Consider the following 12,712-nt stretch of genomic DNA (forward strand, 5'->3'; position numbering starts at 1 on the left):
GAAGTAGTCAGTATAGCAAAACTACGCAAAAATGAAGTTACTGAGGGCCGCCGTGCTCGTACGGGGAGCTTCAAAAGAGTTCTGTCGGATCGGACTCCCTTGGACTCCTTGGGCAGGGAGTGGCAGTGCCGTTGGGCGCTTGGTGTGCCGGGAGCGCCGGTGTGGGAAAGTTGAAATCTCAGATTTGAGATCTCAAGTTTCAAAACCGAGTTCGAAGTTGAACTCCGAAATCCAACTGCATTTCTGAGATTGAATATCTTACCTGAAGTGCGGAATACTTTATGTCCACGGATGTCCCTCATACATATCGGAGCATCCGGCGAAACTCCCGCTTCGATCAAGATGTTGAGTTCCGGAGTATATCGGTAGGCGCGTGAAGCTGCGGGCGCCATGGCATATTGAAGACGATATGGAGGCGTAAGCTGAAGGGAATTGTGCGGGTCTATGTTGCGAGCTGGGCACAAGAACTGTAGCAGCTGTAGCGGGGCTGCCTCGTGTGGAGAGATGCACAGAATGAAGTGAGGGCTGTATTTCGAGCCGTGCTGTCGAGACCCTGTAGTAGATGATGTACACCTTGTCTCGCTTGTGAAGCATGTCCTAAATCACCGTCAGAGATCAGCTTCCATGCAATGCAGACAACACACATATACTTGTGACAGCTGGAACCTCTGGGCGTGTTTAAACCGCCTTTCGCTCTTCGGGCCTTCCCTTTTAAAAGGGGGTACTCCTCAGTTAGCAGGAGACAGTGCAGTAGACATAGTACTCACAATCTGCCCGGACGTATTTGTTCCACTCGAACCTCCCGTATAGAAGAGCTGTAGTAGTTTGCCACGGGACGAGTCGATTGGCCCGAATGCCAAAAACGCCGAGGCAAGCATCAGCGCCCAACGTCGTGACGTTCAGCTTGCTTTGCCTGTCTTGGTTTAAACGATGATACTCCGCCGCTTGCCATAGACTCAGGAAGAGCATCCGGTTGGAGCCTGTCCTGATCCGGATCGTGTATATTGGATAGATCGCGTGTGTCCCCGTACACGTAGGTAGGTCCGCAGAAGGTAGCAAAGGATAACGAGCGAGGGATAGAGAAATGGTTATGTAGCTAGGGAGAGCTAGGGGAGAATCAGCGATGAGTGAAGAGGGAGACAGTGTTTATAACGGGATAAGGGGGTGATATGAAGAGATATGGACGAATTGTCGTACATCTTCCTCCTAAGAGTCAGAGTGGCGTTCGGCGAGCGCAGAACGGTGAGAAATGTGCTAGGAGAGAAATATTGTACTTGGAATGCTATCATGGATCCCAAGCAGATGCGTGAGCGGTTTTGCAACGTGTTATCCGAGTCCGATAAGTCGGCCGATCTAACCCCACGGGATGTTCCCTAGATTGCGAGCAGCAATGGAAGAATCGTAAATGACCGAGTCCCTACGGCCTCGACGCGGACGGTTCAGCGGGAGATGTGTCGGGATATCCGCTATGGAAGCATGGAAGATTATGAGCATGTATTTCCGGGGAAAAGGTGATTGATGAGTACTTACGTCGTGTCTGGCTTGCATTTGACACGAATGATGCTTTCTTTGAATGCACGTGCATGCTCCTGGATTCTTTCCGCCCAGCGCCACTCGTTGTAGTCCGAAGCTGTTGCGAGTATGTCCACCAGGTGCAGGATATCAGGAAGGAGATAATCCGGGATACACTCCTCCACACGGGCATCGTCAAAGCTTTGAAGTTCCCACATAACGTGGAACAGATACTTCGACTCAATGGTTCTTCGCACCTTGTCTTCCGCAAAGAGATCCAGTAAGGTGTGTGTGAGCTCGGCCAGAACGTCCCACATGTAGGTGTGAATGGTCTCCAGATCGTCGGAGGGGAAGGGGTGTTTCAAAGCGGGATTAGCGCGCTCCAGGAAGTGGGTGACACTTCGCAGGTACTCCGTAAGAGCGGCCTCAAGATCGTACGAAGATGCTTCTGTGATGCGTGATTGCTTGAGGCGAACCTCGCGATATGTCCTGGTAACACCTATCAGGAAATGGATCAATATGTGCCAAGCATCACAAGCGGTAAATATCTTACCCAACAGCAAGACATTGACCAATGGCATCTCGCGACGCATGGCATTCTCGAACAGGTATCGCTGCCCCGTTTGGAGCGACTCTTGATCAATGAACATCGTCTCGGATGAGGACCACGAGCTTTCCAGTCTGTCAGTGATAGCATTACAGGTCGATACCGCCCACCCTGCGTCGTCTGCCTGCATACGGGATGGCCACGAGCCGTGCTTGAAGTAGACACCCAAAGCGACGGCTTCGTCGTCTGGAAGGGGCGAGGCGTTCTCCCAAAGTGCACATAGGATGATATGAAGCCACAGCAGCCGCTGTTGATTGCCGTTCCCTAGTGGGCCAATTTCCGCATCCGCCACAGAGCCGAAGTGCTCACGAGCGGACTTGTGAAGGCGTCGGAAGTAGTCGACGACATCGGCGGATTGGAAGTCCATGAGGCACACAGTCGCAAGGGATAGGGCGTCGGGATGTAGGGTAGAGCTGTACGCCTCGACAATGGTTTGCTTGTCCAACTCGCTTGTCAGCTCGTCGATAGCTGATCGCTCCCGACCCTGCCATGTCTGCTTGCGGTCTCTCCAGCTCTCTGGTGGCGAGGACATCTTCATGAGACGCTGCACCACATCCCATGTCGTACGCCACAAGGACTCCCAGTAAGTCGGCGAGACATACAAGCCAATGCGGCGACGAAAGGTGGATAGCATTTGGACTGCAGCCCGGAGGAACCACTTCGCAGTGTTGCGCCAGGTCGATATCGAGGTACATATCCAATAGGCATATCGTTTTGGCTGCCAGAGCGAGTCGAGGGCGCGAATTTGAGGGGTGAGATAGGCGCATTTGTGATTTACAAGCGGAAGCAGGGTGGCGGTGACAGTGAACACACCAAGCAGGCCGACGAGGGTCGAGGCGATGGCGGCAACAGTGCTGTGAAGGTTCCAGAGAAGGATGAGGATTCCGGCGAGGAAAAGTGCTAGGGCGAGCTGAAGCAGAGTGGGAATGATGCCAACGACGTCCTCGACGTGCCACGTCCTGAGATTGCTCAGACGGTACTGGCGCACGCGAGCAACAGGACGGGAGGTTCCGGATATTCCGCTGCTGTACTCGTTTAGCCATTGCTTGACCATGATTCCCACAGAGGCGGACGTCAGGCTGAGAATAAGGCTGGAAAACCACAGCGTATTCAACCAGACCGTCCAGCGTGGAACAGGCGGTGGTGTGGCCACGTTCGCGCTGCCAGAGCTCGATGGTTGAGTGGAATTGATGAAGGGAAGATGAGCCGAGTAACTTGCGAGCTGCGAAGAAATCTGTTGTAGGATGGCGACAGATGGATCGGGCGCGGCTGGCTGGAGGAGAAGGTACGACTGCACATTGAAGGCAGTAAGGATGGCAGAGAATAAGCCCGCCTGGAAGATGAAGAACCATTTAATCATTTGTTAACTCATCCGCAGAACAGCGAGATACATACAAAGACAAGATATGTATCAATCTCCTTGTTCCATCGGGCGATCATGTCGTCGCTATAGTCTTGAACCATGACCGCTGCATCCGTCCATGCCTTCCGTTTTTGCTCTTCCGTGTACACCTCGGATTTCTTCAATAACATGTTCTAGATGGCGGTGAGAAATGGACTAGCGCCGAATACTGACGATGTACCCAAATATCATCGTTTTTCGGAATCACAGGACGGATCCGTGTCACGTTGTCCTTCTGTCTCGAATGGTGGAATTCAAATTTGTTGGCAGCGAGAGGGATAGAGGATATACTCACAGTATCACAGCACGCTGCTCCATAAGGTGCCTCCCCTTCGGACAGAGCCTCTCCTACAGATGGAGCCTGTCCCGCAGACCGTTCCGTGCTGCTCATAGCCACATGTTGCATTGATTCGGTTGAAAGAGGATTGACGTTGCCGAGGTCAGACATCGTAAGGCGGTTGTAGAGTCGATGAATGGGTGGATGCTCAGCTAGCGGCCGAGTCACTCGTAGAGAGCCTATGGTGGGAGGCGGAGGCACGGGGCCTTGTGCAGTACCGTGGTACTGTCCCTTCTTTCCGCTCTGTTGGAAATCATATCAGGGGTTGGTTGCAGGTTCGGTTTACCTGTGGCCTTCCTGCCACCCCATCGAGTAGAGTCGACTTACGAAGATATAGCTGCAGCGGTCGAAGGCGAGCTGCCGAACTTAGGGAGAGAAAGCAGAAGTGTGGGTGAGAATGAACAGTATAGCCGGGAGATCAAGACAGTGGACGAGCGAGTAACCGCAGAGCGATGAGGAGAGCTGAAGGGGGGCGCACGGTGCGGCGGGGCGGACGTGGGGCCGTGAGCTATTAAACCAACGATTGACGTGTGCGCGCCTGCACTAGACGCTTCCACGCAATATTCACTTATAAACGAGAACGAGCACATTCCACGGCCGGGTTATGGGTTGTGCTTATGATTAGTCTTTTTGGGCAGCTGTACGCAGAAAAGCGCAATGTGCGCGTGGGCGAAGGTGCGGCAGTGCGTGGGCGTCTGCGTCGCTTTCACCGTGTACGTATTATACAGCGTAGGACATGATATTCGATCGTCATGCATAATATGTCAGAGAAAATGTCACTATTAGTCTTGTGTAAGTGACGCTGTAAGAGTCTGTCTGCGAGCCCACCAACCCTTGCACAGCGGTGCGCACGCAGCGTCCACCCAGCAGGTTAAATCTCAAGACATCGGGTGCAGAATGGACGAGCTTAGAAATATACCTAACTCAAGCTTATCGTAGTCTGATACAGCCATGCGAGTCGCGACGCCAGTGATGCCTTGCCTATGGCACCCACGCAAAGCCGAACGCAAAATGTCGCATGCATACGAGTCGGTGCGCGCGTGCGGGAATATGCGTCGCCCCATGGCCACCAGAGAAGGCCAGGTGTGTCTATGCGCCGAGCTCACCCACTCGAACGCAGGTGGTATGGGATGGACGGATTGACTCAGCGCCTGGACAGGCGATTACAATGCGGTGCGGTACGCACTGCAGGTGGAGAATGAAGATCGTGTGCATTGCTGATTGAGCCGAGTGGTACGAGTGGTACGAGTACCATGGAGGCAGAGCCGGGCCCAGGTTCTATGTGGGTGGCCGAAGGTGGCACAATTCATGTGCCCCGGTGGCGCTTGGCGTGTATCCGTATCTAGCTCGTGATTGTGCGGAGAAGGGCGTGGGGGATGGTCGGCGAGGCCGTGATAGAGCAGTGCTGGTACAGCGGATCAAACGGAGCAGCGCAGAGTGGTCGCCTGCTCGAGGCTTTTGGCAATAACGGGAGAAACTGGAGAGGGAGAACATACATGTGGTAGAGCAGTGAGAGACGATGGGCGCGGGCTCGTCAAGCGCGACAGGATGCCTGGAGGGAGGCGTGTCACCGAGAACAGGCGAGACTGTGTAATGTTTGGGCAGTAGTAGCAGATGTGGGATTGTCGAGGCCCCCCTCTATAGGTACACTGGACCTCTGAGCTATGTAGCTGCGTATATGCGCGCACACAGGCACCATCTAAGAAACGCAGTGCGTCAGTCCGACGTAGGCGGCATGCGGGATATCGAAGAGTTACTCACAGTCTGATTACTCTTTTCAAAGCTTCCGGCACATATTTCGCCGTGTCAATGATAGAGTCGTCAAGTAGTTCGCACAGAGGAGGAGATGTAGTCGGGGAGCCTGAACGCGAAGATCCTCCGAGTCCGAGTTCGCGGTTCGAGTTTGGTAGGGCAAGACAGGCTCCCACTAGTGCCGTATTAGCGCAGGTTGATCCGCTTGGGGGCCATCTCGAGGCTGCTACTGGATACATTCTAGGAGACACGGAGAGACGTGGCAGAGCGGTGAGCGGGGCAGAGCGGTGAGCGGTCAGAGCGAGCTACGAGGCTGGCGCTTACTGCGCTGGAGCCGCTCAGAGCGGGAGAAGCGCGCCCACGTGACCGCGCTTCTCTCGCCGCCCTACGCCGTCATCGTTCGTTGCTCACGTCTCTTCCGCTCGTCCCCGCTACATCTCGCTATCACCGTTTCCGGCTCTCTTGCGCCTCACTTGAGACGAGCTAGCCACGGTCCCACTCTCTAAGCTCGACAAGATCTCCTCCGCCTACCGCCTACCCTGAGGTCTCTGCTCTCAGCTCTCCCTTGGCTTAGGCGAGCTCCACTGTCGCTCCCCAAGATATTGCGCACTTGTTTACCTCCAGTACGTACCTCACTATCCTGTCCGCCCGCCATGGCCCCCGATCTCAATGACGATGTATTCGCACCCACCGGCTGTACATCTGCCGTGCAAGGTCGCGCTCAGTGCACCGGCGAGCTGAAGGTCCTTCGTTCGTGGCAGCTGCGTCGCAGAGCCCCCAACATACACTGTGCTGTACGTCTATCTCCTCTAACTGTGCTATTGTACTGCTAACTGTGCCTCCAGATCTCCCCACATCCGCATCTATGTGATAGTTAGCGATATCTCGATTATAATCGGCACCGCCAAGCAGTAAGCAGCACGTTCGCACACTCGTGTACGTTGACACCAAGCGTGCAATTTCATTCGTCTAACGGCGTACTCTCTGGCCGGGAGCAGCTCCCCGAATTATTGCTGGCGCAGCGTGGTAGGTCCCGGAGTACTTATGGACGCCGACATATCTCTGCGTCGGACAATACCGAATAAGTGGGCGCATGCATCTACCTCTATCGCGCCCGACGACTGACCAGCTCTTAGACATCCTTCCATGCTGTACTCCCTCCGGCAGCAGAGAGCCGGCGTTGTCCCTGGGAAGCACGTGGACTTCTCGAGCTGGGCTACGGCACCCCCAATTGCGTCCGGCACCCGCGTTCAGGGCACCGACGCGCCTCGTCTCCTGCGCGAGGCAGGGGCCCACGTTATGAGGACGCGCAGAGGACATGGAGTCGCGTTTCCGACGCTGGTATGCCCTCGCTATCGAATTTGCAACGAGTCCTCTCGGGCGATGCTGTGTCTTCGTCGCAGGGACCGACAGACGACGCAGCTGCATCTCGTACCCATAGGAACGTCGCTGGAGTTCGCACAAGTGCCCACTGAGATCGACGCAGACGCTACAGAGCAGAACGGGATTTGAAAAGCGGCGCGAGACTGATTCGCAGGAGATCCACCGCTGCGGGAGCTCATCTGAGCCTCCGAAGATCAGTCTATCGTCCGTATCGTAGGACATCGAGCGGAATAGACAGCACTGGATAGGTTATACACAACCTGGCGGGTATGGAGAAACGCCAGACGTCATCGCGGTCACGAGCAAGACGAAGCGCGAGGTCGCCCGGCCAGTCCAACACAGATGAAATGATTAAATAGCTGTCTTTCGACTGCAGCAGCCACTCACAGAGCGCGACGCGGTCGTGCCGTCCACGTCCTTGCCGCTGTTGAGGTTTTCTCGGTTCAAGGCCTGTTACAACGCGCCATATTCTGACAGGGTTTCGCTGCTTTGCGTAGGTAAAGAGCACGGGCGTTTGTGTTTGACGGTAACTAGTTCAGGCTTCGTTGTCCCGCTTGCGTGCCGAGTACTGAGTCCTGGGAGAGTTCGCGGCACTGGGGCCTCGCATTAAGTCGCTACGGTGTGCGGCGTTTGTCGCGAAAGCTGCGCATTAGGCAGCTCCGAGCTGCTGTTCCACGTATGCGGGGAATCCTGGATGATTCGGACATCGAAACGCCAGCCTGCAGTCGTGGTACGTCAAACGAACAATACTTACCAGTATACGTGCTCACCACATAGCATAGTCGATCTCTCGGTCCTTAGCCCTCCCACGCGCCCTTACCCCTGGGTGAATGCAAGAGGAATGTCTAGTCGACGCTGAAACGTTGCAGACAAAACGGAACGCCCGATCTGTAAGGTACGTTCGCTCTGTAACATGGGAGTACGCGATCCTCATAGTCTGGTGGTGTGCCTCCTGACTAGAACGTCTACCGCTCCCAGTGCGTTAGCCGCGCGACAGGCTCTAGCGACGTCGCGCCTACACATATGATGATATCGAGTGAGTGGGTCTATACATTCAGCGTGTTCAGTACCTACGACTGACAGCCTGTCAGGCAGCCACTATCGCCGTGCGCTATCCACAATGCAGGGCCAGCACGGCCTACCGCAAGTATGCACATATCTCCAAAACGTTCTACAGAGCCCGCCGTTGTGTCCTGCGTGCGTCATCAGAGCGTGGTAAGCCCCCTTGCGGCCCGACCTTGAGGCGTGCGCGCCCCCAATATTCCGCGATATCCTGCTGCGCGGTTAGGCATTTCTTGGTCGTTGCTATGTACGTCTACCCTGACCAGAATTTCTGCTTTCTACACGCAGCGGACGCGGTCTTGGGACAGGGCGCGACTTGCGTCGGAAAGCGCATAGCGCATGGCATGTACATCCGTAACTCATGCGCCGGGATCCCCGTCCTGTACGGCCAATGGAAGACTACCGTACAGTGTTCCAGCAGGTCGGAATGCATGTGATACAGCTGCAAAGCGAGGACGTAGAAGTACAGAGCGGGCGCAGCCTCAATAACGCGCCGCTGCAAACATGTCATGAAGACGAGCAAACAATGGGGACGGCAGGATGCATAGCAAATGAGAAACCGGACGGCGGGGCGATGAGGGGAAGAGCAGCATGCATGGGTGGGATGCGGACGATGTACGGCGGTATGTAAGTATCAAACTGGTTGGGAAATGGACGTACGCGAAACGCCGGCGCTGTACACCTGAACGACGACGAGCGAGATGGCCCGGAGCGAGCTGGGAGGGAGACGTCGGAGAAGATAGTACTGGGAGCACCCCGGCGTCCACCGATTACCGGTGCCTGTCACTGAATAATGTGGCAGGTACAACATCAGTACAGGGGCCTGCCGAACCTGAGATCTGAGAGGCGGGCTCCCAGCGTCCAGCAAAGCGCTTACTGCAGTTTTTGGCTTCCATCTCTCCTCTCATCTCTCTCGCTCACGGCGTCTCATGTTTGAGGGCCAATATTGGACAAAATGGACTTGATGAGATCCTTGCCGTCTTGAACGCCCAGTATATCTCAGTCAGTTCCGGTAATGTGAAGGCGACCTGATGTGAACACGGTAGACCTTAGGAATGTGAGGTCTAACAAAGTAAACCGTCGAGTGATGGGCAGTGCAACGTTAGCGTTTATTTCCTACCGCAGTGTACTCGGGCGCTTGTACCTGTGTATACTTCGGTCAAACTAGTCACCACAAATCCCCTCCGTGCCCCTCGGTATTCTCGGGTACAAACACATTGGTCTGAGGCATGCTTCTCCCCTTCTTGTAACACGTGTACTGCACATTACCTGCCGGGCTGAGAGTGGCTATTGCTCGCAACGTGCGCTGCGCGCACGGGTCTCCAAGTGGGAGAAGAGATCCAATGTGTGCCTGCCTATCTTACAATGGACATATATAGAGCGTGGGTGGTGCGAGCATTATACTCATTGTATCATACCGTACTCTCTGTGCAGCCCCATGCTTACCACGGGATTGTCTCCCCGTTGTGCCGGAGGTACTTCCCGTCGTCGGCCACGGCCGCAGAGGTGATAACCTTCAAGATGGCCGAGATGCTCTCCGCGGGATCGAGCAGCGTGTTCGCGCCGCCATGTCAGATCTGTACCAGGTGAGCGTCAGCGCTCGTATCAAAACACGGTAGCAGTAGCTTAGGCTGTACGTACCCGTCTTAACCCGCCCCGGGCAGAGCGTGATTGCAATGATATTCGGCCTATCTAGTATTCAGTTCCAGCTTCGCAGTCTAAATCTCCGCTTCTAGTCAACCCTCTCATTCTACACCAAATATCCAAGTCCCAACAGTCACGAACATATTCAACGCAGCCTTGCTCATCGCTTAGTACGCCATGTATCGACCGCCGGCAACCCCGGGGTCCGCGCCCCCGCATGCAATGCGGCCCGCAATGCTTGATATATGCAGGATCTTCTTCGCGTGGCCGCGCTCGAAGCCGGGTGAGCACGCGACAGAGCTGCGCCGGCCCAATGGTGTTCGTGCACAGGATCATGAGCAGCGCCTCCGGCTCGATCGTGTATGTCGTGTCGTAGCAAGTCTGGTCCGGGAGAAGTAAGGTTCTGACTAAAGTGAGCGAGAGAAGGACGTACGTTAGTGGCAGCGTTGCTGATCAGGTACTCGAATCCGACATCGCCAAGGATGGGCGCGAGTTGCACAGGGGGCCTCGCATGCAGTCTTCGAAGTCGGAGAAGTCGAGCTGCACAATGTGCAGGGTCCGCTTCGTGCCGCCCTTCAAGGCGGAGTGTTGTCACCTTCCTGGGGCTGCGGTCTGCTGAGACAACGAGGTTGGTGAAAGAGGTAAGCAGCTGTCGAACGAGCTCAAGGCCGATGCTGCGGTTGGCCCTGGCAGGATCGGCTCTGGCTGTGTTTGGAGCTTACGAATGTTGTCGATGTCGCTCACATCGACTTGAATGATGTGAAGTGTGCCCTTTGCCGTCTTCTTCAGATCGACGAGCACGGTGACCTTGTGTTGCCGCGGCGAGCGAAGGGTGGGGTGCCCACCATGGCGGCGTTGTTGAGGAGGTAGTCGAGCCCGGTCCCCAAAATGACTGGCTCGAGCTGCTTTTGGAGCACACGGATGTCATCGAATGACGTCAAGCGGGATGGTGAGCAGCGTGCCCTGCACGCTGCTCTTCAGGTCGGCAAGCGCGGTCGCTTTGTCGGGCAGGCGGCACATCGCAATGACGAGGCTCAACGGGGACTGGGCGAGCTGCATAACCAGTATGAGGCCGATGCCGCGGGAAGTTCGGGGAATATGCGAGCCATATTGGTCAGCCTGAGCTTGGATAAACGAGAATAGAGTAAACCAAGAGGGATGATTGCTTGTGGACGACATGGTGGGTCGTGCGTTAACCCTTGTACCCGCTCGCGTCATTGCGATTCGATCGGGAGAGGTCGAGATTTTTGTCCATGTCCGTGACCTCGCCCCCCATGCACAGAAAATCGGAGCTCCCGCCTCGGCATCGTCCCACCGCCATTGAAATTGCGACTACAATATGCAGGGAGTGGAGGCGCACCAGGAGAGCATGGGTGTCACGCGGGACGTGTAGGAAATCGCGGGTTATGCGCGAATATGCGCCTGTGCGGACGGCCAAAACTGCGTGGCGCACGCCGCAATCGTAGGCTACAAGCGCGCCCTCGCACACGCCACGCAGAGCTCCCGGCGCCGACTCAGATCGATTTTGAAATGAAGGGGCGGGGATTTGAGTTGGGTCTTTCGGTGTCAGCACCAACGACCTCCGGATCGAGGGCGCGAGTGGGGGTGCAGGAGGTACGAACACCTGAGGGAGGTGCGGAGGACGGGTTTGGCAGCCGCCCGTGGGCCTCCCAACACGTTGGCGACCACAGCGAGCAGGCTGGACAAGGGCAACTTGCTTGCAGCCGACGAATTCCCACCCCGTCTCGACCCCAAAACGCAACAGCGAGCCAGATCGCGACGGCATCCAATGTCCATGTACAAGGTGAGGTGTACCTGCAGTCAGCGTCCAACGGGGCATGCACGCAGACGACGCATGGTACAAGCATATATTTTGTTTGCAAAGTAAAGCGTACGTGGCGCCGCGGGCGGGCGTCGCACAAGAGAGGCGGGCGCGCGTTCTGTGGGCGACGCGGAATGCGGCCCCGCCGAGGGTGCGCAGGGCAGTCTCCAGAATTGGGCTGCGATTCTTGAGAGCTTAATCCATGCACCGCCGCGGAGGTGTCCGCTTCTCTCACATGCGGAGCCCCTTGTGCCCTCGTTTCCACAGTGTTGACGTTCGCCGCGTGTGCGCTAGTGCGATCACGGCTGGACGCGCAACGACAGCGGGCCTGGAGATGCACGAAATCCTCTCGGCTGGTACAATGCGAACAGGCGGTATGCGTTCAACGTGTGCAGACCAGGAGCCTGATCGTGGGCGGTCTGATGTCAAACGCAAGGCGTACGAGCCGTGGTCCTCAGTGCTGGCGTGCAACGACAATGTGCGCGCGCATATCTCAATTCATGCACGGTACATGACAGGCGGCGGTCGTTGCATCGTGCAGATGGTGGGTACCCATGCACCGTGCGCAGCGAGTGTGTACAGCAGAATGTCGTGAAGGACGACGTGAAGAATGTACAAGTTTCATGGCGGGAAAGAGACGTACGAGCGTGGAGGATCCGCATAAGGGCCGAACGTACTTGACCTTGAGCGTGCGAGTAGCCATGCTGTTGAGTGTCAGCGAAGGCCCGCTCTCGACGACCCTCTCGAACTTGCAGTGCACGAAGAGAATGTCTTGGGTCTCGTCGCGTACTGATACGCGAGGAGCTCAACGAGGATAATGTACGCGAGCTTCTGGCGCTGCTCTTGCGAGCCCCAGTTGTCCTGATCCCACTTGCGGAGCACCTTGTCGAGGCGAGGCGAGAGGGTCTGGTCGTAGATGAGCTGGGCGTACTCCTTGGTCACCTCGAAGGGCTTCGCGATCAGGTTCGGCACGTATTTGCCAACGAGAGTGTCAGGGTTCAAGTGCGCGGGGTTGATCTTCTTCGAGAGGTCTACACGGTTTGTTAGCATAGAAGATCGTGTGATGGCGGTTTCCCGATAACTCACATGCGCGGAAAGGCATGACGCCAGCCCAGAGGTAACGAGAGTGGAACGGCACGTCGAGTACCGGGGAGGGGATGGGTGGCGAAGCCACGCGTCGAGCTTGATGTA

At 56.0% G+C, this 12,712-nt stretch overlaps 3 protein-coding genes across 3 annotated transcripts; all 3 read right to left on the minus strand.

The window, feature by feature from the left end:
• Positions 1-2,900: 2,900 nt before the first annotated feature.
• TRAVEDRAFT_89746 (uncharacterized protein) lies at positions 2,901-3,239 on the minus strand (the record flags this gene model as incomplete). The annotated part of the gene is made up of 1 exon (XM_008044906.1): positions 2,901-3,239. A coding segment is annotated over one exon (339 nt), but the record flags the coding sequence as incomplete, so codon positions are not given.
• Positions 3,240-3,338: 99 nt separating this feature from the next.
• Positions 3,339-3,652, minus strand: TRAVEDRAFT_132550 (uncharacterized protein; the record flags this gene model as incomplete). The annotated part of the gene is made up of 2 exons (XM_008044907.1): positions 3,339-3,452; positions 3,515-3,652. Coding segments are annotated over 2 exons (252 nt in total), but the record flags the coding sequence as incomplete, so codon positions are not given.
• Positions 3,653-12,235: 8,583 nt separating this feature from the next.
• On the minus strand, positions 12,236-12,680 carry TRAVEDRAFT_132290 (uncharacterized protein; the record flags this gene model as incomplete). The annotated part of the gene is made up of 2 exons (XM_008044908.1): positions 12,236-12,552; positions 12,608-12,680. Coding segments are annotated over 2 exons (390 nt in total), but the record flags the coding sequence as incomplete, so codon positions are not given.
• Positions 12,681-12,712: the final 32 nt, after the last annotated feature.

This window comes from Trametes versicolor (assembly GCF_000271585.1).
Source record: "Trametes versicolor FP-101664 SS1 unplaced genomic scaffold TRAVEscaffold_11, whole genome shotgun sequence".
NCBI lineage: Eukaryota > Fungi > Basidiomycota > Agaricomycetes > Polyporales > Polyporaceae > Trametes > Trametes versicolor.